Source organism: Etheostoma cragini, chromosome 3 (assembly GCF_013103735.1).
Source record: "Etheostoma cragini isolate CJK2018 chromosome 3, CSU_Ecrag_1.0, whole genome shotgun sequence".
Taxonomy (NCBI): domain Eukaryota; kingdom Metazoa; phylum Chordata; class Actinopteri; order Perciformes; family Percidae; genus Etheostoma; species Etheostoma cragini.
The window spans coordinates 9,592,450-9,610,682 of NC_048409.1; the positions used below are offsets into that span (position 1 = coordinate 9,592,450).

General features: G+C 42.7%; 3 protein-coding genes and 1 non-coding gene across 5 annotated transcripts in view; 2 read left to right on the forward strand and 2 right to left on the reverse strand.

The window, feature by feature from the left end:
* Positions 1-1,150: 1,150 nt before the first annotated feature.
* Positions 1,151-5,457, reverse strand: psmd8 (proteasome 26S subunit, non-ATPase 8). Its single transcript, XM_034867584.1, has 7 exons — positions 5,282-5,457; positions 3,664-3,736; positions 3,467-3,569; positions 3,192-3,357; positions 2,491-2,591; positions 2,111-2,222; positions 1,151-1,526 (listed from the first exon to the last, which is right to left on the reverse strand). Exons 1-7 carry the CDS (start codon positions 5,384-5,386, stop codon positions 1,389-1,391), a joined length of 798 nt encoding a protein of 265 aa, XP_034723475.1. The 5' UTR covers positions 5,387-5,457; the 3' UTR covers positions 1,151-1,388.
* LOC117942625 lies at positions 1,255-1,316 on the forward strand. Its single transcript, XR_004656174.1, has one exon. It is a non-coding gene; the product is annotated as a small nucleolar RNA SNORD19 (small nucleolar RNA).
* A 19-nt stretch (positions 5,458-5,476) lies between the features above and the next one.
* On the forward strand, positions 5,477-8,069 carry nup88 (nucleoporin 88). Its single transcript, XM_034867576.1, has one exon. The coding sequence runs from the start codon at positions 5,501-5,503 to the stop codon at positions 7,658-7,660; it is 2,160 nt and encodes a 719-aa protein (XP_034723467.1). The 5' UTR covers positions 5,477-5,500; the 3' UTR covers positions 7,661-8,069.
* Positions 8,070-11,306: 3,237 nt separating this feature from the next.
* ehd2b (EH-domain containing 2b) overlaps positions 11,307-18,233 on the reverse strand; it is a 10,967-nt gene continuing 4,040 nt past the window's right edge. The window contains exons 4-7 of one of the 2 annotated variants that reach the window (XM_034867577.1): positions 16,826-16,941; positions 14,266-14,678; positions 13,591-13,755; positions 11,307-13,032 (exon numbers count right to left, since the gene is read on the reverse strand). In XM_034867577.1, the coding sequence (XP_034723468.1) occupies positions 12,484-13,032; positions 13,591-13,755; positions 14,266-14,678; positions 16,826-16,941 (1,243 nt within the window). In that variant the 3' untranslated portion in view covers positions 11,307-12,483. The remainder of the gene's footprint in view (positions 13,033-13,590; positions 13,756-14,265; positions 14,679-16,825; positions 16,942-18,233) is intronic. The other variant, XM_034867578.1, reaches the window with a different exon arrangement.

The window sequence follows — 18,233 nt, forward strand, 5'->3', positions numbered from 1 at the left end:
ATAAGCGCTGAAAATGTCAACATTAGAAATATCAAATAACTTTGAAAAACACATAGAAAAAAATCACCCACAACAGTGACAAAAATGTTGAAAAAAAGCGATAATAGTGTATATTAATTTTTTTTCATGGTTGACGGGTAGACAACACAAGGGTTAAACTATCATCTTTGATGAAGCTAGTTGGACCAGCCCTTAGCTCTGCTGCTATAGGTTTAGACTGCCAGGGGACTCACTATGACACACTGAGCTCCTCTCTCTCTCTCCCCCCCCCCCATCTGTCCATTCCTGTCCCGTTAATGCATGTTGCTAACTTAGCTTCTCCCCGGACTCCTCGTTTTTTCTAGTCTCGCAGATTTCCTTGCTTCTGTTTAACCACTGCTACATTATTTGTCTGTTTCTAATATTACTGCTATTATTGTTGCTACTGTTATACATATTCTCTATTTAACCCACTGCTATGGTTATTAGTCATAGTTCTTTAATAGTTGTGGTTGCTATGTATTATCCCCTCCATCTCTAACTTGTTGCAGCACATGGCCGCCCACCTAGAGCCAGGCTTTGTTTTGAAGGTTTATGCCTGTAAACTCTTTTTTCCTTGCAGCTGCTGCATCAGATGCATGCTGTTGAAAATTAATTAGTTCCTGAAAAATTACTTGCTTCCTAGGAAAGTTAGGCATAGTATAAATACTTGAAACGAGTCGTTCAAAAAGTTCATTTTAGGTATTGTTTATTGCAAGACAAAGATTTGCATTGTAATCCAGGGAGGCGTCGCTATTTAGAAAACACTAAGTTCAATGGCAATTCGGTCCGTTGCTAGGATACATGGCAAAGTCAATACATTTTTGTGAGCTCTACTAAGAAGAACTTTAACTTTGTATACAAAAAGAGTGAATTTGGGGAGGATGGGGAGTTGATGGTTGTAACACAGAGTCACATGGTGGGGATTGTAAGTAACTTCCTTGTTGAAAAACCAACTGAGCCCCAAGGTTATTAAATGTAGTAGCTGGACCCTTGTTTTGAATAACCCATAAAAGGCTCAGATTTTATGTTGTACACATGGCATCTTTGATGAAATAATTAATGAAGACAACCCTTGAATGTCTCCAATAATCGTTAATGTGCAGCAACTGCTGAATTGTGACCTGTAATATTTTTTAGTATCATTCCCCATCTTTAAATTTAAAGCAAACTTCCAGACAGGAATATCTGCAGATAAGTGGAACAGAGTACAAAATACATATGAGGTTGATTTCTGAGGTATGGGCAATAAATCAACCAGTCTGGTTATCAATGAAGTCATATTCCTCAGAGGAACTGCATCTGAGCTGACGGGGTGTACAATGGGTCAGCGGGGTGTGTGTGTGTTGGAGTGTGTTCCTGGGGGCGCGTTACACAATCATTTCCAGCTGTCGTGCGTATTCGATGACCTGTTGAGCCAGCTCTGTGGAGGGGATGGTCACCTCTTCGGTCCGTTGCTGCTGAGTGGTAAAAGAGTAATAGCCATCTGGGCTCAAGCTCCATCCCCTCTGAAATGAAAATGAATAATCAGTTTGGGTTGTTTGGCATTTTAATTCTTTGTAGGAGAGAATCAAGTATGGAATTTTGCATTAAATATGGATATAAAGGAAAACTTATTTGAGCTGAAAGTTAAACAATAAGTTATGTTTGACGTCCTGCTACGCCCTTTACTGCTATTAATTCTAGTTATGGTTCGGTTATCTTTATTGCTACTGGTTATCATAAAAGCTAGGCCTGCACGGTTAATCATTATAAAATCAGGTGCCAAAAAAAAATCTGTAGGTACTGCCAATTTGTTTTGTCATGGTTCATGTGTGCAATAAACATTACACACTGTGAAAAGAAATCGTAGCAGAGAATCGTGATATCAATTCTAAGCTAAAAAATGAATTGAAACACTGAATTGTGCCGACCTAAGACCAATTGGTATAATTTTTATGAGTCATATTTCTTTATATTTGTATCAGTGCCTCTGTGTTCCAACTGGCAGGGGAAGATGGAGGTGAACACAATTTAATATTTTCTTGTAATCTCTGCATACTATTTCAAATAAAACAATTGATGTTTGCTTCCCAAACTGAAATATTCATACCTTCTTGGCATACTCTGTCATCTTTTTTGGGGAACTGAAGAAAAGCACACGAGTGGCTTCACTGAACTGGATCTGCTCATATGCTTTCTCTATGCATCCTGCGATCTCATCACTGCAATTGAAAAGGTTAGTTTTAGTTAAAGATATCATTAGAAGATGATGTCATTTTATCACATGGTGTTTTTGCACCCTGCTGATTACAACATAATCATGATTAAAGACAAAATAAACAGAGGTGTCTACAACAACAGTCATAAGTAACAGTAACATAAGCATTAAAAAAAACAAAAAACAGCATTGGCTATAAAGCACATGTAAATGACTATCAATGAAACAAGTGCAGAAATGATAGTAGGCATGGTTACCATACGGATTCTTACCGAATTGTGTCAAGCAGAATATCTATAAAAAAGGTGTAGCTCTCAGCAGGAATGTTGCCTTTGGCGAGAAATACCTTGTTGTAGCTTCCCTCCATCAAGTACTGAAAAGGACAAGAGAGGATATTATACACCATGTGGGTATTTACATAAGTGTTTTTTAGCAACAATGTTCATATTATATGTGAATAGAGAATCCCACAGAGCCCTGCATTTATCCGGGCGTACGCTAATTTGTGGCCATTAATTAGTCATTTGTACATTTGATACAATAATTTGTGAGTAAAACATATCGCAGATGGCACATCAATTTATCTCAGCACAAAGTCAACCTGTATTATTATTTAGTGACCCATGTAGATTGTCTATGACCAGATCTTCACCACTTATTTTGAAATGCATTCCAGAAGCACGTCTAAAGCGTTGTGGAGATCGGTTGGGCATTGCGGGACTAGGGTGATGTGATCATTTGAAGGAATTAATTCCATAATCTGAGGGCATACAGCTGGTAGGCTGCCAATAAACCTCTAGGTGCTCCCCCCTAATTGACTGGTCACCCCACAACCAATTCCTACTGCACCAATACTGTAAATCACTAATTGGATGCACTTTTTTTATTTTACACTTGATAGCCGGTCACAGCAGAACAACAAGACAATATCAAACGTTGAATTTTTGCTTTGTCGATGGGTAAAATGCAGCACCTGCTCTAGGGACACTGGGTGCCTGATGTATACGTTGGTCTGAATATCACGTGCGCTCAGTCTCTCAAGTTCTGTGTGAAACTCAGACACGCGGTTCTGTGAGAGCAGGAAGAGCAAGTTGAGTCCAAGTAACTGGTGCATGTAGGCAGCGTCAGGCAGTTCCTCCCTTAATGAGAAAGGAAGAGAAAGTGCCACATTAGAAAAGCCCAGTGAGTACTACTTTGTAGCTAAATCCAAAACTGTACACATTAAAAAACAAAAAAAGGGGACATTACTTGTAATCAAAGTAGTAACATTTTAGCTGGGCCATGTATCTTTCAAAGGACGGTATGTCCTTCTTGAGGATACTCCACAAGGCTCCAATTTCAAGGACATCACCTGGAACACAGACACACAACAGTCCAAATTAGAGACATCTCCTACTATGCCAAACACTTGTTTAATATGAATGTTGTCTGTCAGCTTTACTCACGAGCTAAAATGAGCTGCTGCTTAGTGAGCGCAGACCCACTAGTAGGTAAGAAGTTCAGTTCCAGTAATGAAACCTGTAAAAATAAGGTAAACTTAATTTTCTACAAATCTTCAAACTTAATGTGTCACTTGTGTTATCCAAATTGTCATCATGATTCTCCATCAGTGGTAACTGGTCCTACCAGACTCTGGTACAGTTCGTTTGTCCAGAGAGTCTGGCCACTCTCCATTGACAAGTGTTAACTTCCTTGAAGGCGGGTACGCTGTTGAAGTTGAAAACTAATGGATCTGACCTGAGCCACTCTGGATCTGCCATTATCAATCGCTAACCTTTGGTCGTGATGTTGGCTCATCATTGCTAGCGTTCGCCCTTGCAACTCCTTCACCACTTACGGAGCGAGCCGGAAAATCAAACTTTCCCCGAGCCCTGTGCGGAGGAGGGCCAAAACATCATGGCCGCCAACAAAACTCAGCAAAGACAGTTCTTGCTCGGGCTTTAATTCCTGGATATCAGGCAGCGTTGCCACAACAGACCGAATGGCTTCACATCTTTCTACACTGCCATTACAGAACTACAACTCAAACTAGCGCACAACCTCAACGTCATCCTTCTCAGCTACTCCCTCTGTTCGCTGAGTGGACCGGACAGATCTGACCCGAGAAAACCCGCCACTATACCGCAAACCCAGATGTAGTACTGAAGGACAATGAAAATTGAGCGGAAGTACGTAGGAAGCAAAGCCAGGCTACATCGGTGGTGGATTGTCACTAAATACATTTTATCAAGTTGTTGTAGTTTTTTTTCTATTTAATGCTACTTTCTACTCCAATACATTTGACAACTTTTGTTACTTTACGGTTTCAGATTATTAATACAAAAAGAACTAATGAAAATGTATATATCTTTTATTACCAGTTGCAACATTTAAGTGATGTAAACATAAGGGCATCACAAATGATAATCCAGTAATATATTATTCGGAAATGGGTCAACTTTATGAATACTTTAAGTCCATTTTGATAGTAGTACTTAAGTACGTTTATTTAGGTAATAGCGTTAGGTTAAGAGCAGGACCTTTGCTTGTAACATAGTATTTGTACACTGTAGTATTTCTACTTTAACTTAACTAGACCTGAATATTTCTGTAATTGAAACGTGCTGTCAGCTCTTCATGTGACGGCAGGAACGTAGGTTACTCTTAACGCTAACTGTTTAGGTTAAGCAGCAATTATTTTTCGTTAAGATGCGTTTTCGGTAACGTTAGCAGTTCCAGGTTGAAACCAGTGACAATGAATTATTTGACGGTACGTTAACGTAACGTTAGCAACGCTGACTGCCGTGACAGACATCTTAAAATAATTAAATTGACTTATCAGCCAAACACTAACATGCAGTTAACAAATGGACACACAGTGGTATCATCCTAAATTTAATATTATTGTAGGTGTCTAAAGTTTAACGTTACCTAATTGAAAACTCTAAACACAACGTTAGCATGGCTAGCATAAGTTAGCAAGCTTAGCCAGCTACATTTGCTAACAGCACTGGCGCTTCTAAATAAAGAGTGTTCCTGGTTGGACTCATGAAAAAAAAACGACGATTTGATGAGCGACTCTACCTTAAGTTTGCTCAGAAGGTCTCCACATTTACTCAGGTTTGGGTTTTTCTTGTTCCACTCTGTTTTGAGTGTCTCATACAGTCCTGCAGTCTCTTTCAACGCCATGGTGATTCTGCAAAATATACGACAGCGGCCACCGTAATACGTTAAAGAACTGTCGTGAAGCACTAGTGTTGCTATGGACGTAACGTTTTCCTTGAGACCAGACGTTGGCTCAAGATGGCGGCAATTAGCACAGAGCGGTGGTTGAATGACTTACCAAACCATATTATTTTCCAAAAAATACGAGGGAAGTTGGATCCGAAACCCAACGCAAATGACAGAGGGTTCGCTAAAAACCTCACCTTTTGTTTGGGTGGGGACTTGTTCGTGTGGGACGACACAGACCGCGTGTTTTACACGACCAACTTGCGACAGATGAACACAGATGAAAGTCGCATTAGCGGGAACTATCAAACCTTGCTGTGCATCAACCCTCCTCTCTTCGAACTGTGCCAGGTGTTGCTAAGTCCAACTCAGCAACACGTCGCGCTTATCGGGCAGCGGGGCGTCTCGGTGCTGGAGCTTCCTCAGCGGTGGGGCAAGAGGTCCGAGTTCGAGGGCGGACGGAGCCAAATCAACTGCAAAACCATCCCGGTGGCGGAGCGCTTCTTCACCAGCTCGCCGTCCGTGAGTCTGCGGCAGGCCGCTTGGTACCCCAGCGAGACCGACGAGCCCCACCTGGTGTTGCTCACATCCGACAACACCATCAGGTTTTATGGCTTGAAGTCGCCCCAGACGCCGGCGAAAGTCCTGTCGGTATCCCAGTCGGAGGATGACAGCAGCGGTCAACCTCCGGTCCGCTCCTACGCAGCGTCTCTTGGTGAGATAGCCGTGGCGTTCGACTTCGGCCCGGTTTCGTCCCCCCCTCGGCAGCAGGCAGCACAGCGCTCCAGAGAACAGCACGTCTACCCTCTGTACATCCTCTACGAAAATGGGGAGACCTATGTGAGCTACACAAGCCAGACAAATGGTGTGAGTCTAACAAAGCCCGTCGGACCCCTCCCGATGTATCCCGCAGCAGAGGATAACTATGGCTATGATGCTTGTGCCATCCTCTGCCTGCCCTGTGCGCCCAGCATCCTGGTCATCGCCACAGAAACAGGCACACTGTATCACTGTGTGGTGCTGGAGTCTGAAGAAGAGGAAGATGCGGGGGCGGTGGAGAAGTGGATCCGGGGAACAGAGGCAGTGCCGGCTCTCTATGTGTTTGAGTGTGTTGAGCTGGAGCTCACCCTCAAAGTAGCCACAGGAGAGGACGAAGAGCCTCAAGAGTTTGATTTCACCTGCCCAATCAGACTGCACAGAGACCCCCTGTGCCAGCACAGGTATCATTGCACCCACGAAGCAGGCGTGCACAGCGTGGGGCTCATCTGGGTCAACAAGCTGCAGAAGTTCCTCCAGTCAGGCGAGGAGGATAAGGACAGTCTCCAAGAGCTAGCTGCTGAGAAGCGCTGTATTGTGGAGCACATTCTGTGTACCAGACCACTCCAATCTAGCCAGTCTGCTCCAGTTTGTGGCTTTCTGATTGTGTCTGACCTTTCCTTGGGTGCCACCATGGTCTGCATCACCAGCACCTACGAGTGCATCCTGTTGCCGCTGCTGAGCTCCATCCGCCCTCCCTCCCCTCCCTTGCTCTGTTCCCATCCGGGTCCAGGGTCCGGCAGCTCCCCCCTGCGCGGGATGGCCGACGACTCTTTCGAGCAGCACATCCGCAACATCCTGGCACGCAGCTCCACCAATCCTCTCGTGCTGAAGGCCGGGGACAAGGACACGTCACCGCCACCTCCGGAGTGTCTGCAGCTCCTCAGCAGAGCCACGCAGGTTTTCCGCGAGGAGTACATTCTCAAGCAGGACATGGCCCGCGAAGAGATGCAGAGACGGGTGAAACTCCTGACGAGCCAGAAGACCAAGCAGCTGGAAGAGTTGACTCTATGTCGGGAGGAGAGGAAGAGTCTGAGGGAGGCAGCGGAGAGGCTGGCTGATAAGTACGAAGACGCAAAGTATCGCCAGGAAGCCATTATGAACAGGGTTAAAAACGTGCTGGGCAGCCTGCAGAGCCAGCTGCCCATACTGTCAAACAGTGAGAAGGATATGAAGAAGGAGCTGCAGAGCATCAGCGATCAACTGAAACACCTGAACAACTGCATCAGACAGGTGACCATGAAGATGGAGTACCAGAAGACACAAGTGGACAAGGATGCACCTGCAGCCAGGACCACAGTGTCCCTCAACGCCCACCAGAAGAAGGTTGTTCAGGATGTCCTCAGAGAACAGGGACAGCAAATTGGTGACATGATGAAACAGATCAAAGACATCAAAAATCATTTTAGTTTCTAATTTGCTGGAGAAAACAGTAAGCATGTCTTGCAAAAACATAGGGAACATAATTCAAATGTTGTCAAATCTGCCTTTTTGTGACGATGTGATGAGAAGCTGGAGTTTGTGCCTCAGTCATGGGCTGTTGGGCCATGTGTGGAATGGGTATTTTGCATAGAAAGATATTTTATATTCGGTGATATAACTTTACCTTTGATACTACATGTTGTTTGTCTCTTAATAGGGATACGGTCTGTATCAACATGTTGCATATTTCTTACATCACTGTTACTAAATGTTAACGTTTGATTGCTTTATTCCGAGCAGAATATGCCATGGATAGGCAGGTGCAACGGAAAATACTTTGAGCTTTTCAACATGGTTTGCTTACTTTTTGGATTAAATAATAAAAACAAAATTAAAGCTGTCAGTGACCGTCTTTATTTATTTGTGACACATTACTTCAATAACTATTTTACAAGTGAATTTAAAAAACAGGAAGGTTACAGGAAAGGTCTTTTTTTGTCTTTAGTTTTTTTTTTGTTATTGCCTAATGCATGGGTCAAACCTGATGGTCAAAACTTACACAGTAAGAGAAACATGAGTGGACCGACCTGTGATCATTTGTATTGGTTTCACACAAACTGCCTTTCCAACTATGTTGTCATTCATACTCCACCATCTGTAGCATGTTGTTCAAATGCTAAGGCTGCTTTGAAATTGATTAAAACACATTACTGAATGAGGATTCTTCTGAAACAACCATATTAAAACACACACATCTTAGCCAAATATTTACAATCAAATTAATCATTTCAAGCAGCTGTTTTCAGCTGAAAGAGCAGAAATAAGATGTGGCTAAATGCATGTGAGAGGGAGAAACCGTCCCAGGAAGCCATAGCCTACATGTTGATGGTTTTTGCAGCTATTATTGCAGGTTTGTAATTTCAGGAATACTTTGAAATCAGGAATTGTTTTGGTTCAACTTATTATATTCATATTATATAATGAAATACTGATTTGTGTGAATAATCAAACTTTAAAGATAAAAGTAGATATTTTATGTAATGCTCCCTAGTGTTAGTGTTTCTCTCTTCAGAGCCAGTATGGATAGGAAGGACAACTACAGAAACCAGTATAGCATATGCAAAGATTTGGAGAAATGTCAACAGATCCTTACACAATGAAACACGTGTGTATACAGTGTACAATACCAAACGTACACAAGTGTACTTCAACCACTCTTATCAACACTGAGGTACAGGTATAGGAAACACAAATTCAAACAGGACTAGCAAACATAAATCAAATTAAAGAAAAGGAAGACTAAAAACGTTGTCAGAAAATGACACTTCATACTTACTACATACTTTAAGGTAATTTCCTTGTTTCTCAGTTTTAACTGTCATAAGCCACAACAAGGTTAACATTAGTCGGAACCTAATCCTCTTTATGTACTAGCTCCATACCTTTCACAAACACAAGAAAAATTCTCAAAATCTTCTTAAAAAAGGCTCGCTTCCCTCTTTCATTTTTTATTTTAATCCTGAGGAAAAGTTAACATTTTTTAAACCCAATATCTGCTGGACTTCTTCCAAAATAATGCAATATGTTTTTTAGCATGCAAAAGACACACTATCTATCATTTGTCCACTTTAGGGATACTTGTAATCATTGGTGGAATTCAACTAAGTACTGTACGAAAGTACACATTTGTACTATGTACCTTACTTTAGTCTTTTCTTTTCATGCTACTTTCTACTTGTAATCCGCTACATTTCAGATAGAAATATTGTACTTTTTCTCCACTACATTAGTCTGACAGTTTTAGTTACCAGTTACTTTACACATTAAGATTACTGCACACAACACACATGTAGTTTATCAAATCTGATGTTTTATTAAAAATGAAACTAGCCGCCAACAATAAAAGGGCACACAAGTCCAGCTGAGAGGATTAGACCATTAAACACACAACTGGTTGGATCCTTTTCACTTTTTAAAATGGGAGGATTTCTCTGCATCGAGTACTTTTACTTTGAATACTTTAAGTAGATATTCCTGATGGCACAGGCATACTCTTAATTAACGTTTTCAATGCAGGACTTTTACTTGTAACAGAGTATTTTACAGTGTAGTATTATTACTATTACTTAAGTAAATGATCTAAATACTTCCTTCACTAGCCTACTGCTTGTGATCTTTGGGTTTAGTCTTAAAATAAAAAGTGAACCTATTCCTTTCAAAGCACACAGCTGAATGCCTCCAGTCTGCCATCTACAGTTGGACACCGTCGTGAACAGTTGCCAGGAATCCTGTCTCCACCAGATGTCCCCCCTCTCCAGATCGGTGACCTCAGTTTGTCTTCCATGGCAGGTCTGCTTGTGAGGAATTCCCCACGTAAACACTGAGTGACGTATATACGGAGACCCCGGTTTTGTTGAGTAAGCTTCATTGTTGGGGACGCCTGATGATGGTGGGGATCCTCTGCCGGCCTCCCCCCCCCCCCCCCCCCCCCCCCCCCCCCCCATCAATGTGGCAGCACCGTGTAGCTGGATTTGAGCAAACAAAGTCATAAATCATCTCAACAAACAACACAGCCTAATTATGTTATTTAAACAGCTATGGAGATTGTATTGATTTCTTTATTCTAAACTTGAAAAAATACCCTAAAAGCACAACTAAGTTATTTTCTAGCGAGAAACTTTGAGAACATCGCATTGAATTTTGTCCTTCCTTAACATTTCTTCACATGTGATTTCTCTCTCTCTCTCTCTCTCACACACACACACACACACAGTGAGAGGTGTGGTGCGCTGCAGGTCTAGCTCAGGAATTTCCCAAATAGGGGGCTGTTGTTTAAGTCTTTCATAAAGGTACAGTGTCTAGATCCTGTGTAGGACCCTAGGAAAGGAGATATTAATAACTCTTGGGCCAACCCACCAAATTCTTCACATGTGAGTCACTGTGAGCCAGAGAGCAGGGAGGAAAGAGAGAAAACAGAGGCGCTGCAGGCCTCTGTTTCTCATTTGTCTTTCTTTCCATGGAGGAGTAGAGGAGGGAGGCCACCCCTTCTTCTTCTACTTCTGCAAACCTTGAACGCCTCATGTGAAACACACACAGCTCTACACGGGACACATATTTCTGCTTATATTACTGCATACTGTACTCGCAATCAAACTTCACAGGCATGCTAGTGATGAAGTGAATGCAGAACTGAACAGGAATAATAGGTGCGGACTATTTAACTGTGTGAGGGAGATAAATAGGCTTCAGATGGTGGGAATTAGAGAGCATCGGAAAATGGTGGTATGGGTACTTGGCAGGGGAGAGTGTGACTCACTGTTTATCTGCTCCGTCGTAGAAACTAAGTGAGATTGATAGAAAAGAAAAGCTTGTTAAAAGAGTGCCACATAAAATGCACTCAGCTATTAGGTCCGTACCATGCACTCTATGTTTCATTTAAGACTTTTTATCATTGACTCAATGCTTTACGTCTTAAGTCTTTATTTAATTTACTTATTAAAGAGAGTGCTCAGATTAAGCCCATTTGAGAATTTTTTACAGCAGCTCTCCATTACATATTTGATTGATTATGTGTATATTTATCTGTAGTATTTGCGTACGTGTAATCCCATACACTAAAAAAGTCACTAAATAGACAGAACACAGTCAGGTAACTTTATTGGGTTAAAATAAGAACAGTCGGTGGAGCCGTGTACAGTAGTCAGTAATATATCAATCATCAATTACAAGTTCACCTCAGAATGTCATGTTCTTGGATACAACTGAGTTCTCGCTCCTGCACATAAAACAAAAAAAAATCCAACAGCAACAAATTACAAAAATAATATATAAAGTTTATGCACAAAAATGTGGCATGTGAAGCATCAAAAGTGAAACGCATTCAGGTTATTAGGTGTGTGCTGCCAGTTTAAGTCAAAAAACGCCATAAGCAAATCATTGAAAATGGCATAATCCTACAAATTATCACCAAGATAATACTACCAAGTCATTGAAGGAATGTTCAATGTAAAGGTTCTAATACAGAAAAGTTGAGCTCTGTATTCTGTCAAATATAAGCTGAATACTGCTCACTTAGAGGGCGCTAGCCTTTATTTACTTCTGCTCAGCAAACACAAGTAGATATATTTTTAAAGCTCGCCATGAAAAGCTAACTTTGAGGAGCCAAAGGGATGAAGCAACCAGACCCATGGGACTTCTTAATACACACTATTTTGCAGTAGGTCTTTGTGATAGTCTCAAAGGATTGACTTACACTTGAAAACAATATGTTCCATTGTGTGAGACCGAACTCGGTCTCAGAGGAAAAAGTTGAACACATTTAGGGCTGCAACTAACGATTATTATTTTCATAGCTGATCAATCTGTCGATTGTTTTCTCGGGTAATCAAGTTGTTTGGTCTCTAAAATTTAAGAAAATGATAAAATATGGTGAACACTGCTTCCCAAAGCCCAAGATGACATCCTCAAATGTCTTGTTTTGTCCCCAACTCAAAGATATTCAGTTTACTGTCACAGAGGAGGGAAGAAACTAGAAAATAGTCACATTAGACAAGCTGGAATCAGAGAAGTTTTCCTCTTTTTTTCCATAACAAATGACTCAAAGCAATTTATTGATTATCAAAATAATTGGTGAATAATTTAACTGAGTGGCCCAAAAAAATCGGTTAATATTTGCAGCTCTAAATGCATTACATAGAACCGTTTTGACGTGGGTCTGGGGAGTGTGTGTGTGATGGTGGGGGGGTCAATAACAAATACAAACGGCGGCCCAGCCCATAGAGAAGAGTCTCTCTCAGCTCCAGGGACTTGTGTCGTGTCTACGCATCCGAACCCTTCTGCCTGCGTTTGGAGGGCGGGATCAGACGCGTGGGAAGCTCCGGGGGCAGACCGTGGCCCTCTAGCTTCACCTCGATCAGGTGGCTGGCCAGGGCAAACTCTTCATCATCCAGCATGCCGTCGTGGTCCACGTCGGACAGCTTCCAGATGCGACCCAGAACCGAGTTGGGCAGGCGGGAGCTCTCCATCCAGTCCTTGGCCTTGTTGCCGCTCAGCTTCCCCTCGCTGGGAGCCAGGTTATAGAAGATCTCATCATACTTGGGCTTGTCTTTGGTCACCACCCAGTCTTCCTCCTCCTCGCATCCCTCTCCGTTCTCCATGGTGAAGGGGTCGCCCTCCCCGAACGGCCCGGCGCGGGTCCCGATGAAGGCCCCGCCCTGCACGCCTGGCTGCTCTCCCGCCTCCAGCTCCTCCTGCCGCAGCAGGGGCATCAGCTTGGAGATGTCCGCGGAGAGCAACTCATCCAAGGCCGTCATCAGATTAGGCTTCAAGGTTTTGAATTTGGTGAAGTCATGAACCATCAGTTGCTCCTTTAAAATGGAATGATACAAATGTGTTAGCCACACATTAGGGGTCTATATTGTTTTGTAAGCCATAAGAGACGGAGCAGTGACCCCCTATTACATTCTTTTTTAGAGCCTATTGTATAAAATTAAGCTGCGTATTAAACTGGGCCTACAATAATGTGTAGGGTGGCTTAAAGCCTTTACACATACCTTTTTATTGCATGAAATACACTATTAAAATAATAATTGTTGCCATGATTTTACAAGACATGTTTCATTGTTAAACATACAGCATCTCTACTCTATGAACTATTCATACTTCAGGGCCAACGTGTCTCTGTGATAAGGTAACGCTGACCCTGAAGTTGGATAAATAACAGGCTTTCACAGCTATCCTCGCTCATTCCAGCATACAGGCCCTTGATATGCATGTGTTGCTGTGGGTCCATCTTCAGATGATTAAATAAACCTACAAAAAAAGACGGGTGTCGCTTGTCTATTTAAGCAGGACCTGCCCACACAGTAGTTTTTACAGAAGTATTTCCGTCACTGGCTCCCGGATGTGCCCAGACTCCGACTAACCTGCATCTTGGCACAGTCTGGGAAGTCTCCAGGAGAAATGTTGTGCTGCAGCTGGATCTTAGAGAAAATCACTGGCAGCTGGTAGATCAGATTCTTCTTTTTGTTGTCCTTCCTGAAGACAGAAGGCATCTCCTGCTTCAGATAGCTGATGATGTGGGCATGGACCTGGGAGTGAGAAAAGAAAACGTACCAAGGTAGTAACCAGGGGCGGAGCCAGACATTGTTCCAGGGGCATGCTCCATTTACGGTAGCTAAATGCAGCCGCGAGTAATAGAATGCCTGAAAATCATTTTGGTAAAACATGATAGTTGCCAAGGTAAGTATCATCTTGTAGACGTTATCCTGTTTTGTGTGTAACTGTTCTCCAACTGACTACTGAAACCTGAACACAACTTATGTTGAGGATGACAGCTAGGTTAGCAATTCGGAGTAAACACCATCATTGATCTTGAAATGTATTTTTAGTAGAGTTCACTGAATGAATGGCAATAATTTCTCAGTAATCTAACGTTTTCTCCGTTGATTTGCCGGTCCGGTCATTGAGAATGAGGGGAAATGACACAAAGTTAAAGCTCCGGAAAAGCCCCGCCTCTGGTTTTAACACAACTAACAGGGTTAAAGTGCACAGATGTCAACCTGTCAATAAACATTTAGAGAGCACCCAATAAAACCCACCCTGACCAGACGTGCCCTCTTGACCAGGTCATTGAGCTTGCGTAGAGCTGCGTTGCGAGGGAGGTTTTGGATGTCAGCGAACAGATCCTCCTCCTCCAGTTCAAACAGCTTTCGGTTGTCGGCCACCATCAGCGGCTCGGACCAGAAGGAGCCGATGTAGACGCGCAGAACCTCCGGGGTGCCAAACACTTTTCCCAGGGACCACATGAGTGCACCGTACACCCTCATCAGCTGCTGGGTGCCCACCATGTCGGCCTTGTTGAGCACCACACGCAGCTTGTCCTCGTTGCCTTTCAGGGCGCCGATGGCCTCGGAGAACTCGTCCGAGATCTCCAGTTTGTGGGCATCAAACAGGAGGATGATGCGGTCAACGCGCTCGGCAAACCAGCGCAGCACAGCCGGGAAGTCGTAGCCTGTTTGGGATCAAAAAAGTTGGATTAGGGCTGCACCATATGAGGAAAACATGCGTTAATGTTGTTGAACATTGCGATATTGATGTTGCTGACAATAAATGAACTTAAAGTGTATTCAGTTACCTAAACCTAAAGCAGAAACAAAAAAGGAAACAGGAGGTGGGGGGGAGAAGGTCGACATGATCAGTAGTACGGGTAGTTGCTCAGTTCATAGGGAGTTGGGTTGGGAACTGAAGGGCTGGTTCAAGTCCCTCTGTGGACCAAAGTATGGAGTGTGGATTGGTGGCTTTAGAGATGCCACTTCAAATCCTGGGCACTGCCAGGTGCTCTTGAGCAAGGCACCGTAACCCCCCCCCCCCCATCGGCTGAGGGTGCGCTGGTCCAGCCCGGCAGCCCAATCACTCTGACATCTAACCATTTGTGCCTGAATAGGTCCTGAGCATGTGTGTGTGTGTGTGTGTGTGTGTGTGTGTGTGTGTGTGTGTGTGTGTGTGTGTGTGTGTGTGTGTGTGTGTGTGTGTGTGTGTGTGTGTGTGTGTGTGTGTGTGTGTGTGTGTGTGTGTGTGTGTGTGTCATGTATAGTGATTATTAACAAAACTGAGTCTAAATTGTAATTTCCCCACTGGGGATCAATAAAAGGTATAAATTCTTATTAATTAAAACCTTTACAAATCCTCTTTTGTGTGTGTCTCTAAACAAGCTGTGTGATCAGACATTGTATGCATAACATATTAAACTATCCTTTATGTAAATATGGAAAATATCATTCTACAAGTCCAGTGGTGAAAAAGTAACTACGTACATTTACTCCCCAACCATACTGACGGTTCCATTTGATAACTTTGCATAATCAGATTACTAATACAAATTCTTATCAACACATACAATATGATATAGTGGTATAGATGAAGCTATACAGCAGTATATAAAGTTAAATTAGAACCACCATTAGCCGCTACAACATTGCAGTTATATGTACATTCATTTATCAATGATTATAATCCAATAATATAATGTATTATTCTGAAATGGGCCATTCTGCATGATAAGTACACATACTTTTTGTAACTGAAGTACATTCTGATGTTTTTGTACTTTGACTTAAATACGTTTAGAATGCAGGAGTTTTACTAGTGTATGAACAGTGTATTTCTACACTGTGGTACTTTTACTTAAGTAAAAGCTCAGAGTTCTTCTTCCACCACTGTACAAGTCTAACAAAACCCAGTTTGATATTTTTGTGTGATCAACACGACAAAATGACAAAAATATATTGTGCATATTTTCACACCTACCGTCTGTGGTATTTCCATAAAAGACGCGTTTGGTTTTAAAGATATCCATCTCTGAATTGTCTCTCAAGGGAAATTGTTGGGTCTTTGTAAATGATCGAATATGCTCTAGACGTGCTCTATCCTGAGATAACTCCTGTTATGATTTGACGCTATAAATAGAATTGAATTGAAATTGTTGCGCTCACAGAATTGCATCATGTTTTCAAAAACAATGTCCCAGTTACTCTGGATAACCAACAGACGTCACTGGAACTACTTTTTACCAAAGAAATACTGGATTATCCAGAGAAAATGGAACGTTTTTTCCTTTTTCTGGGAAGAAATGTTGAAGCTGAGTTTTAAATGATCGCATTGCTGTGAGCATCACAAACTACATTCCATTCACCTCCATTGTATGGGGGGGGGGGGAGGAGAGATATTTCAACACCTCAGCAGATAAACCCAAAACCATCTGCAAGATCCCACCGGTGGTAAATGAGGAAATATGTTTATCACAGTTTTGCTGCACTGACTCGTATTAATTGCATCATGCAGATTGAATTGAGTAATAATGGGTTACTTAAAGCATGGATGAATAGAAAAGTGAAAAACTACTGTGAGATGATGATATGCTATTTCTCAAAAGAACATTCCTTCCGATATGCTGACAGACTCTTCGTCAGTACGTCTCTGTTCCTGGTTAGGATTTTATGGCTGCTGCTAAGATGTTTTCTCGCCCCCGCTGCCAAGTGTTATTGTGACAGAGTGGATTGGTCCCATGGGTTAGGCAGGCGTGCCGAGGAGATGAGTTTGTGAGCCGACGTTGAAGGATGTATGGTCTCTGCGGGCCTCCCCCCCATTCCCTCTCCTCACCTTTGTCGCGTCTCTCACCTCGGCTCACTCTCTGCTTGGCCCCGGACAGGATCCCTGGCGTGTCGATGATACTGATACTCTCCAGAACCTGGTTGGGCATCTGGGCGCACTGGAACCTGGTGTTGGCATCAGCACACACAGGAGACAAGTCACATAAACTCGTGGTTCCCAAACTAGTTATTTTAAAGGCAGTTTAGCCCTTATTTTATTTGACAGGACAGCTTAGACATATGAGAGAGGGGGTATGACATGCAGCAAAGGGCCGCAGGTCCAATTTAAACCTGCTGCAGACGCGGCGGGGACTGAGCCTCTGTTCATGGGGGGGTGCACGCTCTATCAGGTGAGCTACCCAATAGGGGTGCATGATTCAGAAAATGTCATGAATCGATTCAATATTGATTTTTAGGCTCAAGATACGGTATGCGATTTTTGATTCAAAAACAATTCTCAATTAAAAAACACAATTTACAGGATGTAAATGCAGTTACTTTTCCCACGTGATAGTATACATTACAAATTTTTTTGGGGGGAATTCTATAAATCGATTTTGAATCTGTAGAGCTTGAATCGCGATACAAATGTGAATTGATTTTTTGCACGCCCCCATTAGACATGACAGGGAAGAGAGAGGGGGGGGGGACATGCAGCAAAGGGCTGTAAGTCGAACTTGAACCTGCGGCCGCTGCGGCGAGGATTGAGAGCTACCCAAGCGCCCCGGTTCCCAAACTTTTTCACGTCAAGGACCCCTAAGCTGCAAACCACGGATACCCATTTCAGAAGATTTCCTCCCAGGGCAACGCACCTGATAGGAGTTTTGCTTTTAGAGGTTTTTATTCCCAAAAGTATATGAAACCCATGACCAAACTAGTCATAAATTCTTCCATTGTGTTACTTATGGATGGAATTGGAATCATGCTTAACAAATTAGTCCCTGTTTTAGTAAGGAACTGCTGGGACCCCTTCAAGTATGGCCGGGCAATATGGACAAAATAAAATATCACGACATTTATGACCAGCAGTAAAGTGGGTAAAGGCAATTAATAAAACAGCTAGAACAGTCCGGTAAGCTCAGAGAATGAAATAATTTTACTGTAATGCAGCCCTTAAAACCAGGAAAAGACAACACTTGTGTCATAACATGATATTACAATATCCAAAATCTATGGCGCTATCTAGCCTTGTATCGATCAGCCCTACCTTCAAAGACCCCTGGGGGGGTCCCCAGACCCCACTTTGGGAACCAGTGACCAACAACATTAAAGACTAAGTTCAGAGAGGTCCGTTTTGTTTGAAAACAGTGCAAAAGGAAATAATCTAAATCATGTGAAAAATAGTTAACTCTTATCAAAGAAGCCAATTTGATCTAAACAGCAGATTGGAAGCTGCGCTCTCCAACCCCCCCCCCCCC